At 44.2% G+C, this 27727-nt stretch overlaps 2 protein-coding genes across 2 annotated transcripts in view; one reads left to right on the plus strand and one right to left on the minus strand.

The window, feature by feature from the left end:
* The window catches only part of CCDC152 (coiled-coil domain containing 152), a 33118-nt gene extending 17474 nt beyond the window's left edge, over positions 1 to 15644 (plus strand). Inside the window, exons 4-8 of the mRNA XM_050947167.1 lie at positions 8655 to 8719; positions 9188 to 9290; positions 11666 to 11793; positions 14164 to 14250; positions 15522 to 15644. Of these exons, the coding sequence (XP_050803124.1) occupies positions 8655 to 8719; positions 9188 to 9290; positions 11666 to 11793; positions 14164 to 14250; positions 15522 to 15644 (506 nt within the window). The remainder of the gene's footprint in view (positions 1 to 8654; positions 8720 to 9187; positions 9291 to 11665; positions 11794 to 14163; positions 14251 to 15521) is intronic.
* A 116-nt stretch (positions 15645 to 15760) lies between these two features.
* On the minus strand, positions 15761 to 27419 carry SELENOP (selenoprotein P). The gene is made up of 5 exons (XM_050947110.1): positions 27303 to 27419; positions 25572 to 25787; positions 21646 to 21858; positions 20306 to 20423; positions 15761 to 17609 (listed from the first exon to the last, which is right to left on the minus strand). Exons 2-5 carry the CDS (start codon positions 25772 to 25774, stop codon positions 17250 to 17252), a joined length of 894 nt encoding a protein of 297 aa, XP_050803067.1. The 5' UTR covers positions 25775 to 25787; positions 27303 to 27419; the 3' UTR covers positions 15761 to 17249.
* Between the last annotated feature and the right edge of the window lie 308 nt (positions 27420 to 27727).

Genomic DNA, 27727 nt, shown 5'->3' on the forward strand with positions numbered 1-27727 from the left:
CCAGTGCCCCGCTGCCGAGACCCGCTTCCCAGGGGGTGTCCCTCTTGGGTGTGGAGGACCCGCCCTCCTTCCTCAGCGGGGAGCCCATTGACCACCATCTCTCTCTGGGTGCCGAGGCTGCCGCACGTGCCACAGTGGCTGAGCCCGGCATCGTTAGGGGTCCCCTGCCCACTTCCCAGATCCTTGAGCCTGGCCAGGAGGAGCCACCTTCTGGCGTCTCACCTATGGAGGCTCCGGATCCTGCCTCTACCTCCTTCCCGGATTCTCTCCCTGATCCCCGCCCTACTCCTGTTGGCTCTGTCCTTGTCCCCCCCACTTCCTGTGATGCCAGTGCCGCCCCTGGCAATACCTCCCAGGGAGCGGGTTCACTAGTTCTTTCCTGTCCCGACCCCCCAAGGGCTGCTGTTCTCCTTCCACCGCCCCTTCTTGAATCTGAGAGCGGGGCGGGTCGTGTGGCGTCGGTCCATCTGCTGCCACGTTGGGGATCTGCCCCCTGCCTACCCGCCTTGGTGGGCCACGGGGCTGTGACGGGGGCCCCACTGGGGGCCAGTCATCGATCAGTGACCCCACCCCCCCATGCGCTGAGGGAGGAGCTGCGGGAGTTCCTTGAGGACGTCCGTGGCTCCCGGAACAAAGTCCATCTTGCGCTCCAGCGGTGGGGGGATTTCCATCAGGTCCTCCGGGCCGCGAGGGCCCTCATGGGGGAGGGTAGGAGGACCGGGAAGCAGGCCGCCGCGGCCTACCGGCGGGTCCGTGTCTTCCGTGACTCCTTACTCACCTTCGGGGTTGGTCACGGATTGCTGCGTGGCCTGCCGGAGGCCGTGGGCGTGTCTGCCAGCGAGGATCCCCCCCAGCCCTCCTCATGGCGCCGATCATCCTTGCCACCTTAAACACCCGAGGCTGTAGGATGGGTCTCCGCAGGAGCCAGGTGCTCTCCTTCCTCCGGGAGGGGGGGTACTCTGTGGTTTTCCTGCAGGAGACCCATATGGATCCGGCCGCTGAAGCTAGCTGGCGGCTGGAGTGGGGGGATGGGGCCTACTTTAGCCACTTCTCTGTCTGCGCGGCTGGAGTGGCGACCCTGTTCTCCCCCGACCTACGGCACGAGGTGCTAGGGGTCGCCGAGGCTGTGCCGGGTCGCCTGCTGCACCTCCGGGTCCGCATGGAGGGGCTTGTGGTTCATCTCGTCAACGTTTACGCCCCGACATCGGCCCCGGAGAGGCTCCGTTTTTATCAGCAGGCATCCGCCTTCCTTGGCTCCCTGGACCCTCGTGAGTGCCTGGTCCTGGGAGGGGATTTTAACACCACCCTCGAGGAACGGGACCGCTCGGGGACCGAGCAGTGCCCGGCAGCTGCGGACATCCTCCGGGAGATTGTCGACCGCCACTCTCTGGTGGACGTCTGGCGCGACCACCACCCAGACGACATCTCGACGTTCACCTTCGTCCGGGTGGAGGCCCATCGGTCGTGCCACTCCCGGCTGGACCTTATTTACCTGTCACGTTTCCACCTTTCACGGGCCCACTCCTCCAGCGTTCGGCCGGCCCCCTTTTCGGATCACCACCTTGCCACCGTGACGGCCTCTCTCTGCGCAGAGAGGCCGGGGCCGGCCTATTGGCACTTTAATAATAGTTTGCTGGAGGATGTGGGCTTCGTGGCGTCCTTCCGGGAGTTCTGGCTGGCCTGGCGAGGGCAGAGCCGTGCCTTTTCCTCGGCGCGGCGGTGGTGGGATCTGGGGAAGGTGCGCGCCCGGCTCTTCTGCCGTGACTACACTCGGGGTGCCAGCCGACGGAGGGATGCGGCGATAGGGCAGTTGGAGCGGGAGGTCTTGGAGCTGGAGAGGCGTCTGGCCGTCAACCCCGCGGATCCATCCCTCTGCGGAGCGTGCCGGGAGAAGCGGGAGGAGCTCCGGGCCCTCGAAGACCATCGGGCCCGGGGTGCTTTTGTTCGATCCCGCATCCACCTCCTTCGGGAGATGGATCGCGGCTCCCGCTTCTTCTACGCCCTGGAGAAAAGGAGGGGGGCCAAGAAGCACGTCACCTGCCTCCTGGCGGAGGACGGCACCCCCCTCACGGATCCGGCGGAGATGTGCCAGAGGGCCAGGGCCTTCTACGCCACTCTTTTCTCCCCGGATCCGACCGATCCTAACGCTTGCAGAGTGCTCTGGGACGGGCTCCCGACGGTCAGCACGGGCGACCGGGACCGGCTAGAGCTGCCTCTCACTCTGGCCGAGTTCTCGGAGGCCCTCCGTCACATGCCCACCAATAAATCTCCGGGCTTGGACGGGCTGATCGTGGAGTTCTACCGCGTGTTCTGGGACGTCCTCGGCCCAGACCTGGTCACTGTCTGGGCTGAGGCTTTGCATAGCGGGGTCCTCCCTCTCTCGTGCAGGCGAGCCGTGCTGGCCTTATTGCCGAAGAGGGGGGACCTCCGCGACTTACAGAATTGGCGTCCCGTCTCGCTCCTCAGCACGGACTACAAAATTGTTGCGAAGGCCATCTCGATGCGGCTAGGGTCCGTGCTGGCGGACGTGGTCCATCCAGACCAGACCTACACCGTCCCGGGCCGCACCATCTTTGATAACTTGTATCTGGTCCGGGACCTTCTGGAATTGGGGTGTAGGGATGGTCTGTCGTTCGCCCTCCTGTCCCTGGATCAGGAGAAGGCGTTCGACCGGATGGATCACGGGTATCTCCTGGGCACTCTGCGAGCGTTCGGCTTCGGACCCCTGTTTGTGGGTTTTCTGCAGGTGCTGTACGCTTCTGCGGAGTGTCTGGTCAGGCTCAACTGGACCCTGACTGAGCCGGTCAGCTTCGGGCGGGGAGTGCGGCAGGGGTGCCCCCTCTCGGGCCAGCTGTACGCTCTGGCGATCGAGCCCTTCCTCTGTCTCCTCCGCAAGAGGTTGACGGGGTTGGTGCTTCAGGAGCTGGGGCTGCGGCTGGTCCTGTCGGCATACGCTGACGATGTGCTCCTCGTGGTCCAGGACCCGGGCGACTTGGCGCGGGTGGAGGCTTGCCAGGCTGTGTACTCGGCGGCCTCCTCCGCCCGGGTCAACTGGGTCAAGAGCTCTGGCCTGGTGGTCGGGGACGGGTGGCAGGCGAGCTCCCTCCCACCTGCGCTTCAGGCCATCCGGTGGAGCGCGGGTCCGCTGCTCTATCTCGGCGTTTACCTTTCTGCCACGCATCCGTCTCCGCCGGAGAACTGGCAGGATTTGCAGGGCAGGGTGACGGAGCGGCTCCGGAAATGGACAGGACTACTCCGGTGCCTCTCCCTTCGGGGGAGGGCACTGGTGCTTAATCAACTGGTCCTGTCCATGCTCTGGTACCGACTCAACACCCTGGTCCCGGCCCCGGGTTTCCTGGCCAACCTCCGGACGGTGATTCTGGAGTTCTTTTGGCCGGGGACGCACTGGGTCTCTGCAGGGGTCCTCCACCTGCCCCTGGAGGAGGGGGGGCAGGGCCTGAAGTGCTTACGCGCTCAGGTCCATGTCTTCCGCCTCCAGGCCCTGCAGAGGCTCCTGTTTGGTGCGGGTAGTCCGGCGTGGAGCGTATTGGCGCACGCCTTCCTCCGCCGCTTCCGAGGGCTCCGATACGACCGGCAGCTCTTTTACCTCCATCCGAGAGGTCTTCCGCGAGACCTCTCCGGGCTGCCGGTCTTCTACCAAGACCTCCTCCGGACCTGGAAGCTCTTTTCAATGGCCAGGTCCGTGGCGGCCACCGTGGGGGTTGACCTCCTCGCGGAGCCCCTGCTACACAATCCCCAGCTTCGTGTGCAGGTGGCGGAGTCCCCCACGGTGTGCCAGAGGTTGGTCTCGGCAGGAGTCACCAGGGTCGGAGACCTCCTGGACTACGACCGGGGAGACTGGCTGGATCCCCTGATGCTCGCTCAGCGCATGGGGCTCTCCAGACCTCGTACTCCCCAGCGCGTACTTCAGGAGGTGAAGGCCGCTTTACTGCCCGCTGCTCGGGCTTACCTCGACCGGGTCCTGCGAGAGGGCACGCCCCGCCCACCCTCCACCCCAGGCCCCGTGGACATTTTTATCGGGCCCCTGCCCCGTGGACCCGATCGGCCCCCTCACCCTTTCACTGCCAGCCGGCTGCATGATCTGCAGCCGGTTTTGTTCCAGACCGCGCCACGGAAACATCTGTACTCGCTCGTGCTCCATACCCTTCACTACCTCACCCTCGCGTCCCGCCCCGATACCAAATGGCGGGACCTCCTGCCGCCTCTCGAGGGTGAGGAGCCCCAGTGGGCCAGCTTGTACTCTGCCCTGGTCCCGAGGCCCGCCGGGGATATCAGTTGGCGGCTCCTTCACGGAGCCGTGAGCACGGGCGTGTACTTGGCGCGGTTCACATCTGTCCCTAGCACCTGCCCTTTCTGTGGTGAGAAGGAGACCTTGGCGCACGTTTATTTGGAGTGCGCCAGGTTGCAGCCCCTGTTCCAGCTCCTCCTGAATATTTTCCTGCGTTTTTGGTTGCACTTTTCCCCTCACCTTTTTATCTACACGCTCCCCATCCGTGGCCCCACGAAGTCGCGGGATCTCCTTCTCAACCTCCTCTTGGCCCTGGCCAAACTGACCATCTACAACACCAGGGAGAGGAGGTTGGCCGACGGGATTTCCTGCGACTGTGGGGCCTATTTCCGTTCCTCCGTCTGCTCTCGCATCCGGGCAGAGTTCCTCTGGGCGGCGTCCACTGGCTCCCTTGACACCTTCGAGGAGCAGTGGGCGTTGTCCGGGGTTCTCTGCTCGGTGTCCCCATCGGGTTCCCTTCGTTTAGCCCTATGACCTCACTCCCGATCCTGTTTTTTTTCATTAGTTGTCCCCCGTAATTATTTGGTGTCCCAGACCTGTGGGTCCTCCCCTTAGGCTGGGGGAAGGCCCTTTAGAAGTGGGCGGGCTTCGCCCGCCCACCCCCGCTGGATGCCAATAGGACCAGTATATTTGCCCTCTACCAGACTTCTGCACCCCACTGGTCTGGGTCTCTCACACTATCAAACAGGTTTTTCTAATTTACTGTCATACAGTTCCCACTGTAACATCTTTATCCATAAAAGTAAGTGTTAACATGTATAGGCAATGATACATCTTAGAAGGACATGACATTTTGATAAGGTTTGTTTTGCCAAATAAAGTTTAGAAGTCCTTCCAGCTTGGCAAGTGTTCACTAATTCCATCAAAACGGATTAATTCAACAAGATTTACTCAATACTGCTGACATAAATACGGCTTAATAACATAATGAACTATTAAATCTAGTGGGGATATCAATTATAAGGCTTGATCTCATAAAGTGGACCTAGAATATCACTGAATTAATTAATAGGTGATTATAGGGTCTAGAATTTCTAGGAAAATAACAAGCATCATCTGTATGAAGAATCAATTTGTTATTTCTCTTGCCTGTTGAAACTCCATGAAAATCCTCTGCTTGAATTAGGTTTTTAATAATGATTTGTTCATAAATCCAATGATACAGGGCATAGACAATCTGAGCTGTGATTTTCCCCAGCCTAAAAAATACAACTGAAAATATTGGGGGGAAAACGAGAAGGGTTGCTGAAGTGAAATATAAATCGCATACACTATATGATTCAGGTCAGAAGCAATCCCTCAGACACAAAAAGGCACACATACTATTCAAAATGCAAAGATTGCATTTCTATAAGTAAAGTATACAATAATTGAGTCCCTAGCCAACTAAGTAGTTAGGCCAATCATTCTTTTCTGTCTGCCCTTAAATATTACTATACTTTTACCAAAATAATTTGCTCTTTCAGCACCTATGCTACTAAGTTTGGAACAAATTTATTCAAATGGAAAGATACCATATACAAGTTCTCTGAATTTTTTTCTGTGATTCCTGTTCTTTGTTGTTAATCAAATGAAGCCAGATTTCCACAGAGACTGTGATAGTAGTATCCTTAGCCCAGTGGTTCTCAAACTTTTGTACTGGTGACCCCTTTCACATAGCAAACCTCTGAGTATGACTCTCCCCTTTATAAATTAAAAACACTTTTTTATTTATTTAACACTATTATAAACATGGGAGACAACGCGGGGCTTGGGGTGGAGGCTGACAGCTCAAAACCCTCCATGTAATAACCTCATGACCCCCTGAGGGGTCCCAACCCCCAGTTTGAGAACCCCTGCCTTAGCCTCTAATCTGTCAACTCTCTCCAAAATCTCCAATTGTTTTTGCAAATGTATTCCTTCTTTGTAGGATCCTTTGTTCTGCAGAATGTGTGCTGTATTTTGATCAAAAACCTTTTCTGTTTGATAAAATGTCAACAGACTTACAGTAGTTGGATGCAAGTATAGAGACACGATATTACTGAGAGTTCCACCAACAGTTATTGGGAAACTCATAGTAGTCTTCCTTTTTCAACCAACCAACCACAAAGTTGATGATAGTTGCAGAATTTTTGAACTTACACAATGTGCTTTAGGATTGTGTTAGGTGTTACTTCTTTTTCAAGAAGGTTTAAACATTGTGCTGAACATTCATACCTCAGAAGTTTAGGACGATTGCATCTGAGAGGTTCCTTCATTATTTTAATTTTATTTTTGTTGTCTGAGCAAATGGCGAAGAGCTTCATGTCATACTTTTGTTTGCATTCTTGGATGGCATCCTCTGCAATTTGGACAATGTTCTGCAGTTTTTATTTTAGATGTAGTAGAAACAATAATGTTATATATGAATGCATTTTTCCCTTTATGGATGGTTGAAGCCATTGTTGGGTCATTTCCCATGTTTGACCAAACTTCCTGCATTAATGTCAGTGTTGATTCTTTTAGTTCTCCATTTACTATTTCTTCTAGTTTTTCACTTCCGCATACAGCAGCAGACTCGTGAGTTCACATCTGTCAGGAGGAATATATTCAGGGTGAAAAGCTTCAACTATTTCTTTATATTACTCATTTTGTGCTGTGTCAGAAGCAGTGTTGTCATAGAAGTGGGTTGCAACTTTCTTTTCTAGTTCAAATCTTTTCCTTTCTGTTTCCACAGGTGTCCACTAATTGTGTGTTCCTCATTTACTGCATACCCAAGGCGAGACATATACAGTCTGATTTTCAGAAATTCTGAGCACTCGTGATTAAGGCTACAATTTTGTCATGGAGGTCGTGGAAGTCACGGAATCCGTCGCTTCCAGAGACCTCCGTGACTTCATTCCTACAGTGGCTGGGAGCTGCAGATTCCCCCCACTGCCTACGGTGGCCGGGAGCTGTGGGGGCCCTCCTAGCCACCACATGTGGTAGGATACCCTGCAGCCCTCAGCCACCATGGGCAGCGAGGGCCCCCGAAAGGTCCGAGCTGCCGCAGGCACCAGGACACCCTCTCATATCCTGGTCTCCCCAGGAGGCAGGGGGGACCCCACAGTTCCTAGCTGCTGTGGTCAGCAGCGGGGACCTGAGAGCTCCAAGCTGTGGGCAGCAGGGCTCCTCAGGAGTTCTGGGCTGCTGGCAGCAGGGGGACCTCACAGCTCCAAGCCACTGGCAGGGGGACCCTCTAGCTCCGAGCCCTCATGAGTGGGGGGGGCCTGGAGCTCCCCAGCTGTCGCCATGGATATGGGGGCTCTGCAGCTCCTGATTTTCTCATGGATATTTTTAGTAAAAGTCACGGACAGGTCACAGGCTTCTGTGAATTTTTCTTTATTGCCTGTGACCTGTCCGTGACTTTTACTAAAAATATCTATGACAGAATCTTAGCCATACTCGTGATTGCAACTGAACTCAAGGGTACTGCAGATGCTCAGCACCTCTGAAAAATCAGGTTCTGGATGCCTCAAGGCACCCAAAATTAGTGGGCACTCTCTGTACATTAGTTTCTCATCTGTAAAACTGGGATAATAATACTTCTTTAACTCACAGGGGTGTTGTGGTGATAAATTCATTAATTTTTGTGAGGCTCTGAGATGGAAAACTGTGAGGAAGTTAAAAACTCTATATTCAGTGCAGGATTTGTTTGGAGTTTAGTAAATAAAGAAATGAGGCCACACATTGAATAATGAGAGTAAAAAGAAACATTGAACAGTTGCTTCAGTTCACTCAGTACAGTCCATTCTGTGCACTAAATGACACAAAAATAGCATGAGATCATGTAATCAGTGTTTGTAAATGAATATGTACAAGGGGGCAAAATTAAGGTTACATGGACAACTTTAATTCTGTCATTTTCTAAATGTCAAGTACTTAACTTTGCAACATTAAAAGTGTTCTTTTAACAGTTAATTTTTATATGATTTAATATATATTACAGCAGCACCCCATAGGCCACACTTAGTATTGGGGTCCCACTGTGCCAAGTGCTGTACAAACATCTGCAAAGACTTAGTTCCTGAGCCAAAGATTTTAGGATCTAAAATTCTGATCAACGAAATCAGTTATTATAAGGCTAAAGTGCTTCCAAATTAATAAGACTGATACAAATACTATAAATAAACAATAATTGTGATTTACATTTTTAAATGTATTAGAAACCACAAAGACATAATAAAAGGGTGTCGTAATGGAATCTACTTCTAAATAAGAAGTTTTATTTTAAGGTTCAATTGGATAATAAAAATACATACAAAAGTATTTCCTTATTCTGACTGTTTGTTATAAGAAAAAATGAAATCTCATCAATACCATCTGTTACAATATTTTATTTGTACAGATGAAAATGAAAGGCTGAAGAATAATAGTCATCTCTTGGAAAAGAAATTAAAGGCTCATGAACAGGTGAGATATGACTGGTCAGTCTGTATTCAAAGCAATATATTTCCTTTGATTGGAGCATCTCAAGCAATGATTTACAGTTCATATTCTCAGGGACATGGTATTAAACTTTGTGGAAATTCTATGGCCTCTGTATACAGCAGGTGATCACTAGGTGATCAGACTAGGTGTTCACAATGGTCCCTTTTGGCTTTGGAATCTATGAATCATTCCTGAAAGAGCTGTGGCTGAACTGGATTATACTTTCCATTTATCTTATCATTGCTCTTTTTCTGAAGCTGATCTTGCAGCTAAGCAGCTGATTAAAGGTCAGAGCAGTACAGATAAGAGGTGATGTTTTGGAGACCCAGGGGTAGGTCTTTTAAGGCACTGAGCACTCTGGCTCAATCCAGCCAGATTGTATTTAAACATGTGCTTTCCTTTAAAGGCACTTAACTTTAAATTCAAGTACTCACATGTTTAAATTCACAGGAATATAAGAATCAAATTGACAAACTTGTGACAGAAATTAAAAACAAAGAGGAAGAATGCAAGCTGGAATTAACAAAGGTTCACTGTGACATGAGAAGAGAATGTAAGTTTTCTGAATGCTGCACTATGCTTTAATGATGCTGAGATATGATATATCCAAATCAAAATCACCAGCTGGTTATATATGTTCTGTATCTCTTTTTCACTGTTTCATATTATTCAGGAAACTTATAGGTAGCACATTTTATACCTGTTTGAGACCTTTTTGTAGATAATGTAAAAGCAAAGATTCTATAGATATTGAAAAGATATTCCTGCCTACAATAAGGGGTAAGGGTGAGTTCCACTTCACATCAGATTATATTTATTTGTTTAATTTGAAATGTATTACTTGTAAAATATTGAACTCTCTCTTTATATAGCAACGGTAACTATTATCCTTTCTCAAGGCTAGGTTCACAGCTCCTTAGTGTGGGTCATCATCGCCTATCTGTAGCTATAGGGGGCAGAATCAAAGCACTGAACTGGGGACAAGGGACGAGCCCCAATCCCACTTTCCAGAGAGGACCTCCTCAGTTTTGCTTTGCTTTGTCTCCCTACGGGCAGGGTGGGGAATCCAGTACTTGCTGCAAGAGAGAGAATTTAAAAAAAAAAACTTAAGGTGGTCGGTTGTTGCCTGCCTGGAATTAGCACAGTGCCTCCCCCTGCCCTGACTGTTCAGGTTATAGGGTAGGAGGATGGTGGAGGGAGACCAAGGCTGTGTTTCTCCTATGCTGTGTCCCTGCCAGAGGATGCAGAAGAAGGTTGTGCCTTGTGCAACCCAGCTGCCTCATCTTCTCAGAAAGATTTCACTTTGGCTGCCTTACGCCAACTCCAGAGCCAGTTCCCCAGGAGTTGCCCACCAGTGAGGGAGGGGTCTGACAGTCAGACCACAAATGTCTCAATGAGTGGCAGAAAAATGAAGAGAGCACTTTAGCCACCAGAGGCAGTTACGTTAAAGGGCAGCAGCCCGGCATAGGAAACCATAAGCCAGTGAATCCACCAGAGAGTCAGGAGTGGCCAGTGAGACCATTCTGGGTGTGTGTCGTCCCATGGCTCAGGTCTTACCATCACTCCATGAAGCAGAGAAGAAGGGACTCAGTCTTCTCCTCAGGAAGAAATTTCCTTTTGGGCTAGGGAGTTCTTGGATTTGACGCAAAAAGCACCTTTACCTCAGAGGCCACCATCTTGTGAGCCCCAGACAGCAGCTGCAGTGTCCCCTTACAGGCTTTCTGTCCACTTTCAAAAAGACAAAGATAAAAAGATTCCTGATAGCAGAAGAGGTTTCCAGGATTCCTCATCTGACTCGGGTCCCCAGTCCCCACCTCCCTTAAGAAGTCAAATTATAAAGAGGGGGGAAAGGGGAAATCAAGAAATTACTTCAGAAACTTTGAAGAAAACTGCCCTGTTCTTCTTGGGATAGAAGTTCCACTGATGCATCCCCAGAAGGACCCAGAACTAAAGGCTCTGCTCAAAGTTTTCGTACATGGAAAGAAAAACCATAATAAAGGGAATATATTTTTTAAGCATCTGGTTCTTCTTCATCATCATTTAATTCATTTTCACCCTCGTTTTCTGATGAGCTCATTAGAAACAATTCTAAGGAGGAAGAAGAGGGCTGCTATAGAAATTACAAACCAGTTCAAAATCTGAACCACACATTCCCCTTGATATCATTTTGCAAAAAGTAATTAAGTCTGAATGGGAAACACCAGCAGAGTGTATGAGATTATCCAGGTGTGCCAAAATATTCTACAACACAAACTGTAGCAAACCAGATTGTGTCTCTTTTCCCAAAATGGACAGGGCAGTTTCAGCACTAGTCAAAGACATTGCTACCCCAACTGAAAGGAATTTTTTACCTGAAAGAACCTAATGACCACAGAATGGATATATCATTGCACCATACATTTGAGGCTGTTTCTTCCTCTCTGAGGGTTTCTGCAGCAATGTGTTTTGCAAGAGCAGAACTGGCATGGACTAACAATTTGGCAGCCAGACTGCCAAGAAAAAAGGCTAAGAAATCATTGAGGTTAGGTTTGGAGTTAAAAAAAAATCTCAGTGGCTTCAGCATTCATAGCTAGTGCAACCAGGGATTGCTTTGATGTTTTCAGCACATGCCGTGGCCTCCATTGTGGTGACCAGATTGCACCTGATTATGAGTCTGGAACAACAAAGTCAGGCCAAAATCATGATAGTGGCTTTGAAATAGTCAGTCAGTTATTTGGGGATCCATTAGACATTTAAAATAACCATTTTTTCATTCTAAACAAAGAACAATACATTTTTAGTATGTTAATGTTCCCCTTTTTTCAATTTGTGTTTTTAGTTGGTTCAGGAATTTTTTACATTACAGCTTCTGCTGGTTTTGAAGTTTAATCAGTTAATAAAATTAATGTTCTTGATAATTACAATTTTATATTATTATTTTATTATCAGTTGAACTAAAAGAAGAAGAGCATAAAGAAAAGCTAGAGAAAAAAGAGCTGACAATATTAGACTTAACCAGACAGCTGAGAACTCTAGATAAAGAGAAACAGAATGAGATAATCAAACTGCAGATAGAGGTATGCACTACTGGGAAGAGAGGGTTTCGTAAGTTTTAGGTTTAAAGACCAAATAGACATGCACTTTGGATAGACTTAGAAGATTCTATGTAAAGAAAAGGGTTGAGATAAGCACTTACTAATGTAATTTGGATCCTCACAGTTTTATAATTTAAAGAGGCAGGTCCACAGGTGGTGTAAATTGTCATAAATCAATGAGCTTCATCTGAGCTGAGGATAAGCCTTCAGAAGTTGACCAGTACAAAAAATGTTGAGATCTGTTCTCTCCTCCATGTACATGTGTAACTAACTGCCATTAACAAATGGGGGATATGTCTGTATTTTAAGAATAATATAACCTATTATGTTGTTTTTGAGAAAGGTAATATTGTTTTAAGTACATCTGTTATGCCCTCTCAGAAAATTTTGTCCTATATATATTTTTAGTACCTAGAGGGATGAAAAAAAATGCTTTTGTTTTTTGCTTATTTTTTCAAATGTTTATAGTTCCTGTAATATTTGGAAGATGTCTTTACTTTAAAATGTTGAGAGCTTGAGGCCCTGATCCAGCAATGCACTGGCAGCACCCACTGATTTCAGAGGAATGCTGCATACGTACTGTAAGCTTCAGAACTGAAGCTTTATTTAACGTCTGAGGTTTTAAAGCCACGGCATTGCTACTGAAAAACTAAGCAAAGATTTCAAATTCTCTAAATGTTAAAGAAAATAAATAGGGCATGAACCTCTGGTTGGGATGAGCTCTCCTCAGGACCCAAACTTGGGGCTGGTTTAATTAAGAGTATGCAATGCCTTCTTTTGCCCAGGCACACTCCCTACAGTTGGGGAAAATCCTCAGCTGGTTGGCAAACTAATATTATGGCCCCTTTGAATCACCAGAATCAAGGACTTGGGCCAATATTTTTAAAGGGACACTGTCAACTTGTAATCTTATTAATTTTTAATTTTAAAAAACTAAGTAGTTGCATTTCTAATTAAATAATTGGATCTCCCTGCCAGTTTTAATTTTAAGGTACAAAATACATGTGGAAATTATGCCTATTTTTATTAAAATAATCATAGAATCATATAATATTAGGGTTGGAAGAGACCTCAGGAGGTCACCTAGTTCAATCCTCTGCTCAAAGCAGGACCAACACCAACTAAATCATCCCAGCCAAAGCTTTGTCAAGCTGGGCCTTAAAAACCTCTAAGGACAGAGATTTTACCAGCTCCCTAGGTAACCCATTCCAGTGCTTCACAACCCTCCTAGTGAAATAGTGTTTCCTAATATCCAACCTAGACTTCCCCCACTGCAACTTGAGACCATTGCTTCTCGTTCTGTCATCTGCCACCACTGAGAACAGCCTAGCTCCATCCTCTTTGGAACCCCCCTTCAGGTGATTGAAATCTGCTATCAAATCCCCCCTCACTCTTCTCTTGTGCAGACTAAATAAGCCCAGTTCCCTCAGCCTCTCCTCATAAATCATGTGCCCCACCCCCCTAATCATTTTCATTGCCCTCTGCTGGACTCTCTCCAATTTGTCCACATCCCTTCTGTAGTGCGGGGGATGGGACCAAAACTGGATGCAATACTCCAGGTGTGGCCTCACCAGTGCCAAATAGAGGGGAATAATCACTTCCCTCAATCTGCTGGCAGTGCTCCTACTAATACAGCCCAATATGCCATTGGCCTTCTTGGCAACAAGGGCACACTGCTGATGATTCATATCCAACTTCTTGTCCACTGTAATTCCCATGTCCTTTTCTGCAGAGCTGCTGCTTAGCCAGTTGGTCTCCAACCTGTAGTGGTGCTTGGGATTCTTCCATCCTAAGTGCAGAACTCCACACTTGTCCTTGTTGAACCTCATCAGATTACTTTGGGCTCAATCCTCCAATTTATCTAGGTCACTCTGGACCCTATCCTTACCTTCCAGCATATCTACCTCTCCCCACAGTTTAGTGTTATCTGCGAACTTGCTGATGGTGCAGTTCATCCCATTATCCAGATTAATAAAGATGCTGAACAAAACCAGCCCCAGGACTGATCCTTTGGGCACACTGCTTGATATCAGCTGCCATCTAGACATCGAGCTGTTGATCACTACCCATTGACCCCGACAATATAGCCAGCTTTCTCTCCACCTTATAGTCCATGCATCCAATCCATACTTTTTTAACTTGCTGGCAAAAATACTGTGAGAGACCATATCAAAAGCTTTGCTAAAGTCAAGGTGTATCACATCCACCGCTTTCCCCATATCCACAGAGCCAGTTATCTCATCATAGAAGGCAATCAGGTTAGTCAAGCATGACTTGCCCTTGGTGAATAATGTTTTCTTCTATTGGGTCAGTGTAAATATTAGGGATTTTTGTCCTTTCCTTTTGTTTCAGTTCAATGCTAAATTAGCAAGACTTCAGAATAAAACAACAAAATCATACCCAGATACCACTGTCTTGCCTCAAAACATCTACAGAAGGGTATGTGTTTTAATAGCTTTTTCCTAAAAATGTCTATGGGTTGCAAATACTGTTGCAACCATGTGTTTATATAGAGTGTCTAGCAGGTGTTTCTGTATGATATGCTTTGAAAAGTGACTTTGTAAAATTGGCAATATGCCACTTCTTGTTTATTGTGCCACCATGGCTCCAAACCATATTGCTCATTTACCAAGTAAAACAATGATTTTTCTATGTATCTGAAAGTGAAGCTGTGATCCTTCCAGCTCATGTGTCATTCTCAGCACTAAAGATTCTGGGGGACAGAGTCTGTCATCAGTTACACCTGTACAATCCCAGTGTGTTCAGTGGAGGTTCCAAAAAGAGGCATAATTTGCCTCAAACAAACCACCAGTATCCTGGAAAACTGTCCAGAAGGAGGAAGCAACAACCAGTGGATTTGATTGCAGTGTGCATCCCCCAACTAAGGGCCTGATCCAAAACCTAATGAAGTCTGCTGACTATCTTTTTATTAACTATTAACTTCAATAGGGTTTGGATTGAGCCCTAAATATTCCTGTCTATAGCTATCACATGTTGGCAGCTATGCACGATGTGCAGCCCCACCATGGCCTTCCAGCTTTCATTGATTATGCTTTTTCCAGTATGATGATGTCACCACAGAATCCTTCTGGTACCAGCTTATGGAGGTCAAGGGATAGGGTTGAGGATTTACTATTTTATTATTATAGATCTTAAAGTGTACATAATAATAATAAACTTTGAAAATGTTAAACAAAGCACCCGGTGGTTTTTTTTAAGTATATGCATGATCCCTTGCTTCAGGGATTTAATGTTACTGCTGTTTGCACATAACCTTCAAATAAGCTTGAATTTTTTTGTAGATGTTTAAATATGTTTTGTTAAAATAATACCCATATACAATCAAATATCAACTATTGCTTTTATTCCAGCATAAGGTGAGGACTGTGGGATTTCATATTGGCCATGTACCAACAAAGCACTTAAGCACATGCTTAACTTTACCTTGAATAGTCCTATTGACTTCAGTGGCAGTACTCATGTGCTTAAAGTTAAACATGTGCACTGTGCATGTGCTTTTCTAGATTAGGGTCCTTAGACTGTCAAAGAGGATTTTGTGAGAATTATCCTTGTAAAATACAATATTATGATGTTCTCATTATTGTACTTAGGATAATTTCATTAGTAGCAGCAAGTTGTGTTGATACACCTATGCTGTATTTCAGTTCTACATTTTAATTACCAAAACATTTATTTATTTTTTTCTATAGAAACTTCAGCATCTCCAGGAGGAAAAAAACAAGGAAATTGAAATTCTCCGTAGCACTATTAGAGATTTAGAGCAACGACTCAGCAGTGGCCCAGATTCCCTCCTCAAACGGAGGCGGTTTTGAGAATAACTTTGAACATGCACTACTGAAATGGTTTCTTGACTTAATACAACTGAAAAATATATTATAAATGCAATAGCACAAGCTATTGAAAGTGAAAAGAAAATATAAGGCAACTCTGGAATGCCATCTATTTTTTATTGAAAACTCCCTTATCAAATATATCATACATCTATTTTCTCCTTATATTCAGTACTGCTTTCTTGCTTATTAGCATTCACCATTAAAGGATTCAGGTTTTGTAGGAGACACAGTTTCCCTATTAAACCCTCATTAACTATGGCATGTGCTTTCAAAGCATTCACCTCTATTCTCTTTTCTGTCTTCCATGATCCTTCAAATTAAACACTACGTTATTTTCAGAATAGTTTAGATAGTCAAAGTGTAAGTATAACTACACCAAGAGAGACATTATACAAGTTTCATTAGTAAGTTACATTAATAATCTATATATATGGCTAAATTTAACCCTGGCATAAATAGACGCAATTCAGTGAGAGCTGTGTTTGTTTATACCAGGATTGAATTTGATTCATAACCTTGTTTCATGCCCTGATTCCACATTAAGATCTACTAACACTGCCCCCTGTGCCCATGCAGAATCCTATTGCCTTCAGTAGAGCTTCACAAAGGTACAGGTGTCCTTGCTAATGGAGTCTGATACAGGATCTGGTCCTTAAACTATAAGATATCAAAAAGTACAAAAACAATTATTTTTGAACAATGCAATTTTTGGCATATGGCTTACAGATGAAATAAAACATTGTTATAGCAAGATGCTCTTGAATAAACTTTCATATGTATCAAAAACAACATGATTGGATCACTTTCATAGCTCCTTTTTTAGTTGAGAAAAAATTAACTTTTTAATATTTCATTCTTCAGAAATAAGTAAAAAAACATGATTAGAATGTCTTTTCTGGCTTTCTTCTATTCTTGGTTGCTAAATATCCAACAGAAGCCCCTAGGTTATAGTTTATGCTTCTGTCCTCACTAATGCAAGCAGAATATTAGGAGAGAAACAAGAAAGACAAATTAACCAAATACTGTAGACACCCTTCAACTAGCAGTGAAAAAACAAACTATGGCTTAGTTAATTTTACTTTTTAACCCCCACCTCCAAAATAACCCTCTACTGATGGTATTGTAACACACAACAAAATGTTTTCAGTGTTATATTTTAACTTTTCTATGCTTTTCCATTTCCTATCTAGGGTATTAATCTGAGAAGTTTGAAGTTTGTTATTACAAGTTGTGTTAGAATTAAATGCATTCAAATTGAGGGGATCTTTCCTGATGTTAAAATGTTTAGTTTGTTTTTCATGCTCAGTTTCCTGTCTTTCCTTCTCACTGTCAGGTGTCAGATGTTTCATGCTCCCTTGCTGCTGGTGAACGTCAAGCAGCTGTGGGCAGACGTCACTGTCAAGATTCAGTGATGTTCTCTGCTAACAGCTGGCCATGTCACCTGCAGGAAGATGGGAGTTCTCCCTGACAGTGTCAGGTGGCTGCATTTCCTGATTCTTCAAACAACAGGTGTCGGCAGTGTCAACATCAGCTACTAGAAGTTGACTGTGACACTTTCTGCCAGCTTCAGGTTAACTCTTTGTTTCAGCTGGCAGTTCCTTTTTTTCAAGGCCTCTTAACTTTTGTAGGAACTTTCCCCACTTCTCTTTGTGGGGCAGTTTCTACATTTGGTTGACTACCTTTCTGACCCTGTCTATTACGACCCACAACCCTGTTATGACGTTGACTGCCCTGGTGGGAATGATTTCTTGGAGCTTGAGCAGAATCCTGTTGATTTTGATCTTCTGAAAGCTGGTCCCCTTCCTGGTGGTGGTGTCTGTGTCCATGATGTCTATGTTGATTGTGGTGGTGTGAATGGCGATCGTGTGGCTTTGGTGCTTCTTCAGCCGGCTTTTTATTGGCTGTCTGAGATATGTTTTTGCATATATCTTCAACAACTGGTGTCTGGAAAATGTAAATTCATACGATAAAAATGCACCCATCTGAAGTAAACAGGGTTAGTTTTAAAATCTCAGTTAACTTATGGCATTATTACAGTAACTGAAAACAAAGACTTAATCAAATCAAGACATTAAATATTGTCATTGCTTAGGTATTTTTGTTCAAGTTATCCTTTTTAAATATGTTTTTAAAAGCCATGACTGTAACATGAACAAATTAAAGGCTAGATTTTGTTGTAGTAGGGCAACCTGCACTGCAGCTCCCAGCACTCCAAGGGAATGCTGGAACTATGCAAAAGATGCTCTCACCAGGTGTAAGTTGACATGGAGAAGGAGACGCAGGTCAGTTGGCTGGGGGAATTTTTCAGCATCTCAAAGTGTATCATCAATTGCTGCCCCCCACTGCAAAAGGGGAGCGGGGAGGGATTATGCCTCTGAAGGCTTTCTCTGAGGCACAGTGTCTCCCTATGTTCCCCAGGTGCTTATACTCTGCCACTTACTTCAGACTGTGTCTTAATGGCACAGTTTAGTCCTAAATAACTATGCCAGCAGAGAAACTATGTACACTAGGCCATATGGCTAAAGTTGTATTTAGATTTCCAGCTAAGCTAAAGAGAAGCTCCTTTATTTGTAACCTGCAAAATATTATTTCAGAAATTTGTGAAGGACATGAGGTTTAAGAAAGAAATTCACTTCTGTTATCAAGCTGCTTGGTGCTGCCAGGTTCATATTCACATGAAACAGAGTAATTCAGCAATTTAAAAAAATGAAGCTGAGAAAACTGAATGGCTCAGCTGACTAGTAACAGAATATGAAACCTCTCTCTTTTTCACAAGGTCATTGATTTGAAACCAGCCCATTTTAGTAATGACTTAATGTCATTAACATCTAATAATACTGTTTCAGTGGACTATTATCGGAGATGTGGGTCCCAACCTGGGGCTCCAGCATTTATACTGCATGATGTGGGTCCAAGTCAAACCACCCATATCCCAGACTTCCTAATGCCCTCCCAAAATGTGGCTGCTCTGACCCTTTGTTCATGGTGCAGTCTGGCAAAACTTGATGATCCACCAAACTTGTTTTGGCTGTTGAAAAAGAAAGTTGGCCTGGGAATTGTGGAATACTTTTGGCAGACTCCCAGAGCACTAGTCCAGTGCGGCTGAAAAGCAGTAGGGCTTGAACCGTGGGTCCTGGCTTGATTCAAGCTTGGACCATTCAACCCCTGGCTCCGAGTCCTGGATTAGCAAGAGTTGTGTGTAGACAGAACTGGGTTAAGCTTGAGCCTGAGTTTGAATCCTGGGCTTACTGTGCAGTGTAGACATACCCAGAGTGTCACAGCTAAACACAAAGTGGAATAGATTGTTTGGCATAAGTAGTTAACACATACTGTATCAGACCATTCAATGTGAAGTGGCCTGTTAACACCTTTGCAGTAATAGGACAAAAAACATGAGGGTTAGTGGGTTACAGATTGTTTGTAATAAGCCATACATCCAGTGTCTCTAAGACCATGATTTTTGGTGTCTAGCAAAGTTATAAATTTAAGATTGCTTGAGTACAAACCTGCCTGAACTCCCTGAGTATGTATTCAGGCGGCTAGCCCAAGTCGCTGCCCATGCTACCCCTGGTTACGCTGCTATTTTTAGCATGCTAGCTTGAGCAAAACTAGTATATTTCTGTCTGCCTGAGCTGGGAAGCATTCTCCCAGCTGCAGTGTAGGCATACCTTCACGGCTCATCAAGTGGACTAGGGAAAAGCAGTAAGACAAGAAAACAAAAGCAGAAAGGGATTTTTGTGGTCAGTACTAGTAAATGCAGTAAGCAGTCTAACATATTATAACATGCTAAATGCTTCCTCTTAGTTAATTTTCACTGTTCTTGTGAATTTTTCAAATTCACTATAATTAACTGGTGGCAGTTATTTCACTCTGATACGGCCCAATTGCACGGCCCATTGGTTGGCATCATATTCCCTAGATGAGAAGAATAGGCACTGGCCCTTCCACTGCCTATCAGCTGGTTGCATTACGCATACCAGCAAATCACTAAGGTTAATGGGCAATTTCCTGGCCTCATTAAAGTCAATGACTTCACTTAGACCAGGATTTCACCCAATATGTACAAATCACACATCCAACCTAATTGCCACTGACTTCAATAAAGCTAGGTTTTCATCCATACAATTCAACAGTAAAACTATCATTGGTTTCAGCAGGACCAAGATCAGGCCCAAAGGCAAATTCAAAAGTGCTCAAAATAAGTAAAATGTGACATTTTATAGTTTACAGAGGTATTAATGATCATTTCAAAAGTTAGGAAGTGTCTAGAGAATGAGTCACACTAACTAGAAAGACAAGAGAATCTCAGAACTCTGTTGGCTTTGTTCGCTGATTATACACACAGCTAAGTAACTGGAATTGGCAGCCAAGCCAGGATTTAGATTTCTCAAAATGATTCACATTTTTAAACAAGGGCAGCAATTTAGCCCTCATATTTCAATCTTTTCTGAGCTCAAGTTGATCCATTTTGAAAAATATGTAACAAATTACTTAATAATCGAGGAGCCATAAAATGGCCAGGTTGGTGAACAATGGCTTTTGGGATTAATCAGGTACAAATAGTTCCTTTAAACGTCAGTTGGTCTCACTTTCCCCTTCCAATATGTTATATATATAAAAGAATAAAATTAGGAAAATACCATATAAGAGCAATTTCCACACTTGTATTCACAGTATGCAATCTTAATAGAGTCTTCCACATATGGGAAAGTCAGGAAGCTATAAGGCAGACCAAGATGATACACCAGACGCCCACACCTAACAAGAGAACGAGATTTACAGTTATACAAAAAACCAGAAAATATCTATTACGGTTATTATTTGTGTTACTGTACTGCCCAGGAGCCCTAGTCATGGACCAGGACCCCACAAACACAGAACAGACAGACGCTCCCTGTCCTCAAATGTTTACAATTTAAATATAATGTGCAGTTTCAACATATTGCAAATGTAAACTTAATTCTGTAATAAAGGAACTCTTCCTTACACCCAGCTCTGCTTGAATAAAGACTATGGATCACATCCTAGGAATGCTCTTAACAACAAGACAAACGCAGTTGTCAATCTGATACATGGCGGTGGCGATGACAACAGCAGCCAAAACACCATGCACACGTTCCTCTCCAGGAAAAAGATCATTGCAGCTAGTCCTCACAACTTCCCAGAGGGAGGGACTGTGGACAAGCTAGGGGTGTAGTCGGTGCATCCATACACTGCGCTGGGTGAAAACTCCATATGTAGATAGGAGCCGTGAGTTACACCTGCTTCTTTTTTCCACGCTGCATGAAAAGGCACAGACAGTGTACTCAGATGGGGCTGAGGTTTAGTTCATCAAACCTACGGTGTTTTCACATGAGGAAAATATGTTTATTTGGACTTTGCTCTATGCTCCAAGATTTGGCCGTAGATAAGGACATTGAGCTACGATACTGTTAACTCATCTATATAGTTATTTCTTTAAAAAAAAAATACCCTATGTAAGCAACACAAATATTTTCTTTCTACTCAATAAACCCACAAATGTCTAAATGGATTTACCTCTCCTTTTCTCACACAAACAGCCTTTTAGGCTCAGATTAAATATGCTAAATAACTTTTCTGTGTAAATCAGACTCAGAATCAGATGTCCTAGTATTGCATGAATATAAAAAATGAGCAAGTGTGATTGGAATCCTAGAACCACATTCTGCTCTCAGTTACTCATCAGAGTAACTGCACTGAAAAAAAATGAAGCTATTCAAGATTTGCACTGATTTAAATAACAGCAAAATTTGGTCCATATTAGTTATTCTCTGACTGTAAAAGGTGAAAAAGACTTTATTTTACTTAATGGCATTTAGAAAAGCAGAATATGATGCACTTATTATAAGATAAAGGGCTTTTGGCAAGCAAATGAGAAAATACTCATTGTGTTGGGTTACAAAATACAACACTGTAAATTAATATAAATCATTTCCTAATTTCTCCTTTATATACAGACCTGTCATAGATAAGAAAATCATCTTTGTTTCCATTTAAGGTAGTCCAAACATCAGTTTGAGTCTCACTTTGCTGGTATACAGTAATATTCTCCGATACCTTCTCCTTCAGTGTGTGAATTTTCAGTTGGGAATGTATTCCTTGATGATTAACCACCATGTATGAGATATTGACCAATCCTTCATTCTCTAACTTTACTCTCAGGTCTTCCAATCTAGTGGAGATTTTAAAAGAAAAAGACCATTAATCAGGCAAGAATCATCTTTTTTCTTGAGAAATAAAAAGAATGTTTTTTAAATGGACATTTGCTTTAAGGATCAATGATTTGCCTTGATTTATCTGAGAGCTAATAATTCCAGTTCTTCCATTGCAATCATTGATTTCAAGCAGGATCATTAAAATCAATCGGTGCGTTGACATTGTCATTATTGTCCTTTGTATTATGCCTAGGATTGGATCCTATAAGAGTACACAGTGTAGCTAAATGATACAGCATCCTATTCTTTAATATATTTTACATACATAGGTAAAGCAGATGCATTCTTTTAATTGATCTTTTCATTTCAATTCCTTTATTTCTTTTACTGATATAGATTTAGATATTTAATCTGAGTGATAATTGATTATAGGCCAAATACTGATGTGACATCTGAGTGCATGTACAGTCCAAACACAGCCGAAACAGTGCCTCACTATAGATGATCTAGAAAGGGTACCTACAACGAAGGGCTGCTAACTCTCCCACTCTTTTGGATGATACAAAAGCTACTCAATAAGTCAGAAAAAGGATATGGTAGCCGTTGGAACAAAAGGGGGAAATAGAACTTAAGCAGGATGAGGTTGTGTTACTAATGATCTTCTTCAAGAATTACAGGATAAGCAAATTCGTTTCAACAGCCTATAGAAGGGGTTTAAAAGTGTCAGGCTGTGAAACCAGCTCTGTCAGTTTTCAACTCAAAGTGATTTCATAACTGCAATAGGAATCCAAGTTATAAGCAGGGGCTTGATTCCATCCAAAAGAATTGTCTGACTGTTGCTGCTGTTGATTTTTTTGTATTCTGGCAGGCAGGGCTGGCTTTAGGCCGATTCGCCCAATTCCCCCAAATAGAGCCCTGCGCTTAAGAGGGCCCCGCGCCGGCGGCCTTTTTAATTTTTACTCTATTAAAATTTTACTCTATTAAAATTTCAGCGGCAGGTCCTTGAGTGCCACCCAAGACCCAGAGTGAGTGAAGGACCCGCTGCCAAAGTGCCGCCGTAGACTCGGAGTGCTGCTGGGTGAGTATGAATCAGGCCCTGCACTTGCTAAAGCCAGCCCTGCTGGCAGGGTCCACAGGCCCCAGCTCCATGGTGGTAGGTACTGTATGAACATGTAAAGAGACAGTCTCTGGAATCCTTGGCCTATCTCCTTCAAGTGGACCCTTACTCACACAGGGAAAAATACATTAAAAATACCAGCTTTTATGTGTCTTTTTCCATTAGAATTTGAATAAAGATTATTCATCTTGAATAAAGAGTATCCATCCTATATATGCTTCTACGTACAGTAACTCCTCACTTAAAGTCATCCTGGTTAATGTTGTTTCATTGCTGATCAGTTAGGGAACATGCTCATTTAAAGTTGTGGAATGATCCTTATAACGTCGTTTGGCAGCTGCTGCTTTGTCCACTGCTTGCAGGAAGAGCAGCCCATTGGAGCTAGCTGGTGGGAGCTTGGAACCAGGGTGGACTGGCAGCCCCCCATCAGCTCCCCGCTTCCCTAAGTTCCCTGTGCAGCAGCCGCCCAGCAGGTTATCAATTCCCGCAGTTCAGTTGTCCCTCCCCACACTGCCATGTGCTGGTCCTGCCCTCTGCCTTGGAGCTGCTTCCGGGAGCCTCCTGCTTGCTCTGCAGGGAGGGGGGGAAGTGGGGGGCTAATATCAGGGTATCCCCCTCCCCCTGCTCCTGCACCCCACTTACCCCATCTCCATGGGGGTGGAGATGACATGACAGGGCTCAGGATGGAGGGGAGAAGCTGATGTCTCAATTTGTTAATCTACTTAAAAAAACACTGTACTTAGATTGAAGTCAGCCTACTTAAAGGAACAATGCCCATCTCTCTCTCACACAGGGTCTGTGTCTCTGTCTCTGTCTGCCATGCTGTCTCCTCTCCCTCCATTCATGCTGCCTTGTAGTGTGTAAGGCTACATTAACAACAATGAGTTAATGCTTGAGGGCTCAGCCAAAAGTTAGTTCATCATTTAGCAACAAGGCATTCCCTGGGAAATATCCCACCCGCTGACTCCTCCACCTCAAACAACCTACACAATCATCATCGCTATGTACAGTATTAAACTGTTTGTTTAAAACTTATACTGTGTGTATATGTGTGTGTATGGGTGTATATATATGTCTTTTGTCTGGTGAAAAAAATTTCCCTGGAACCTAACCCCCACATTTACATTAATTCTTATGGGGAAATTGGATTCGCTTAACATCATTTTGCTTAAAGTCACATTTTACAGGAACATAACTGCAATATTAAGCGAGGAGTTACTGTACAGCTTACCTCTGCTTATGGAAAAAAGAGAGTGAAACATAAAGATCTCTCTATTTCAGGTAGTCTTTTACATATGTGAGAAATACGATTTTACTCAGCTTCAATATCTCTGCCAAATTACTAACTAAGGAGGCAGAGATAGTGACAGTTTGAAAGAACTAGTGAATCTCATGTCATCCCTGTATTTTCTCTTTTATCAACTCAAGAAAACATTCTGTATTTCAACCAGCTGTTTACAATGAAATTCAGCACCGTCTGATTTCTAGCAATGAAGGGCATGACCACAGGTGTAAATTATGACTACGCCAGGAGTAAGGCTCTGGAGAATGAAGCCCTCTGATGATAGCCTTAACGCTGATGGAAAGGTATTCTCATAAATGGATGAATCTGACCATGCATTGCAAATGAAATGGAGATACAGTACTTGAATGTTTGGGCCAGGATTTGCAAAGGCACCTGAGGGCATAAGCACATTTGAAAACCGCACCCCACAAGACTCAACTTAAGCTTCTTTCAGATTTCAGATAGATCTTTCTCTTAGGGACTGGTTTTGCAATAAGAATAGGATCAAGCCCTTAAAGAGTAGCCAGTCTGGCTGATAGCTTCCAAAGGTATTGCCATTTTCTTTTGTATTAGTTTGTTTACCATTACTGATCTAGGGACTACTCTTGGTAATGAGTGATGCTTGGAAGACCCTGCTGGATCAGATCCTAAATCACATCTTAGTGCAGTGGTTCTCAAACTTTTGTATTGGTGACCCCTTTAACACAGCAAGCCTATGAGTGTGACTCCACAATATATTAAAAACACTTTTTTTATATTTAACACCTTTATAAATGCTGGAGACAACGCAGGTCTGGGGTAGAGGCTGACAGCTCATGGCCTCCCTTCTCCTGTAATAACCTTGTGACCCCCCTGAGGGGTCATGACCTCCAATTTGAGAACCCCTGTCTTAGTGGGAGTATAGCGCTGGAGGAATTGTTTCTGCTGGGTTTGCTAGGGTTCATTTGCATTTGTGTGGCCTAAGATCTTAAAGATCTGTTTTGTTTTTGGTTTTATTAAGGAAGATTTGGTTGTTATTTATATTTATATGGTGGTAATTGGAAGATGGCAAGGCTTTAAATGGTTGCTTCATCTACCAATGAATACTGAGGCAGTGATTTAAGAATCTGAGTCACAGGCACAGATTTGTCCATCTAGGAACTCAGTCAATGGAGCTGCACCTGTCACAGGTCCTGTTTGGTACACAAGCAGATGAAGAAGCCATAAATACTTGACCATATCTATCTATCATATAAAAGCTTTGCACACGTGTTGTAATTAAATTGCTGAGTTTTTAAAACTGCTCCATCCTGTTTTCAGATATACTTGGAAGAGAGAAATGTCCTTACCTGGAAGCCTGCAGCAGGCACAAGTATCAGCTAGCTTGGAGGAGTGCTACCACTGTCACTGAGCCCCTAGAATTCTGCATTGGGTTGGTCTCCTCGATTTGCCATCCTGGGGGTTCTTTACAATGGGTACTTGAACCCTGGTTTTCTGTCCCTCCTCCTGGGAGGAGACAGAGAACGAGGGCCAGACCCACCCCTCCCCACATGGCTGGGCTTCAGCTGCAAATGAGAGAAAATAAAAGAAATGAGAGACATGCACAGAGCAGTTCCAGCTGCTGACATTCTCATAACAAAACCAGCAGGCCATTAACTCTCTGGGGCTAGCACTGGAAGTAAGCTCAGAATGTGGCGCACTATGTTTATTGCTACTGGCAATATTCCTATGATTCCGTGGAAAGCACTAATAGATAATCTTGATATTTTCTTAATTGAAAACAGGACAATCTAAGTATTCCAACCAGCTGGCTGACCCTTTACATTAACTAGACAAATTGAGATGTTCCCTACTCTTATTTCGTCTTCTTATCAAACTGCAATTTTAATGACTGCAGAACTGACTCCAATTCTGCTGTTTTTGACTTATTTGTGCATTGACGTCAATGGTGCTATGCCAATTTACACTATGTGGAGATCTGGATCATTGGTCCAAATCAATCTGGGGTGCAATTCTATTGACTTCAAAGTAGTTGCCCCAGGGGTATATGTTGGCCCATAGCAAATACTATACAAACTGGGAGCAGAATAAATTTAGAAGAATTTTTAAAAGAATCTTTTTCACATTTGGACCTTAGCCAGGAAAAGCTCTAAAGAAGGAAGACACTAGAGACAACTGAGCAACAAAGAAAAGGAAATGAAAAATCCCAAGTTTCAGGATTCCCTAAATCTCTCAAAACCTCCTGCCTGCACCCAGAGCATCTTATATTTCTGATCATTATAAAATGTAAAAATATTGTAAAACCTCTTTTTCTCCCAGTGATACATTAACATAACACCTTTTGGCTCATTGTGTTTAGACAGCACACATTATCTAGGAAAGAAACTGAAAACCTACTCTTTTCCCCCTCACAGACTGCGGGATTGTATTGGACATCCCACAGCCCCTTTCACAACAGAATCTGATCAGACACACAGTTATGCTCTATGATGTAACATACATAACACATGAAACACATATAAATAATATACGTTTTCATCAACCTCAGAGCATTCCAATACAAGGAAAGTTTTGTATTACCGATCTCGTGCAGACAGACGAAACTGCTGCAAACCAGCCGTATTGTCAGCCCCCATATTTCCTGACTTTTCTTTCCTCCAATTCTGTAGAAGGAATCTGGTAAAATACTTTAGGGATGAAATTATGGAACCACTGACTTCACTGGAGGCAGAATTTCATTCTAGGTCTCTGCACACACTTGGACAACTGCATCCCTTTCAAGAGACTCTCTTGCAGACATGTACAAAACTGCAAGACATGCCTGGATTGTTCCATGAATTTAGCATTCTGCAGTGTTGGCACACAATACCCAGCAATAGCTTGCCAAGCCCCACAGACTGGAAATAAGTTTTGTTTTGAATTACACTTTCTTCTATATTTCAATTTTTTTAAAGCCATTTAAATTGGTTTTAAATGGAACTTTCTAGCTCCCCAATCAACCTCTAGAACCAAAGAAACAAAGGAACACTTTGCAAAACTAGAAATCACAAAGGTATTTTATAGCAAAACAATACACTTACCCCTTTTCCCCTTTCCTTGGCTGCTCTGCTTAACTCTGCTTTGCAGAAGTAAACAGCCTCAGCAGCTGCTGCTCTCTGGTATTTATACTTGCCTTGTTTATCTCACTTCTCAGATGTGGTTCAAAGTTCGGGGAACTTATTGGGCATGACCTTGCAAGCAAAGCAAAGCGTTTTAGCTAAAGCAGCCAAAACTTTTCTTTATTAACTCACTGAGAGTAGCAAGCATTTATCATTCAACAGGGAGGTATTTTTATACAAACATGAATATCAGGTTATGCAGTTTGCCAGCCACCCCAGTAACTTGGAGGCAGTGGTACAGTCAGAGGAGGGGGATGGGCTCGAAAGTCACATTCTTTACATAAGACTACAGAGGAAAAATATATATACACATTTGCTGAGCCAGCAAGTTTTGCTCTCATATCCTT

The sequence above is a fragment of the Gopherus flavomarginatus genome, chromosome 3 (assembly GCF_025201925.1).
Source record: "Gopherus flavomarginatus isolate rGopFla2 chromosome 3, rGopFla2.mat.asm, whole genome shotgun sequence".
NCBI classification, from domain to species: domain Eukaryota; kingdom Metazoa; phylum Chordata; order Testudines; family Testudinidae; genus Gopherus; species Gopherus flavomarginatus.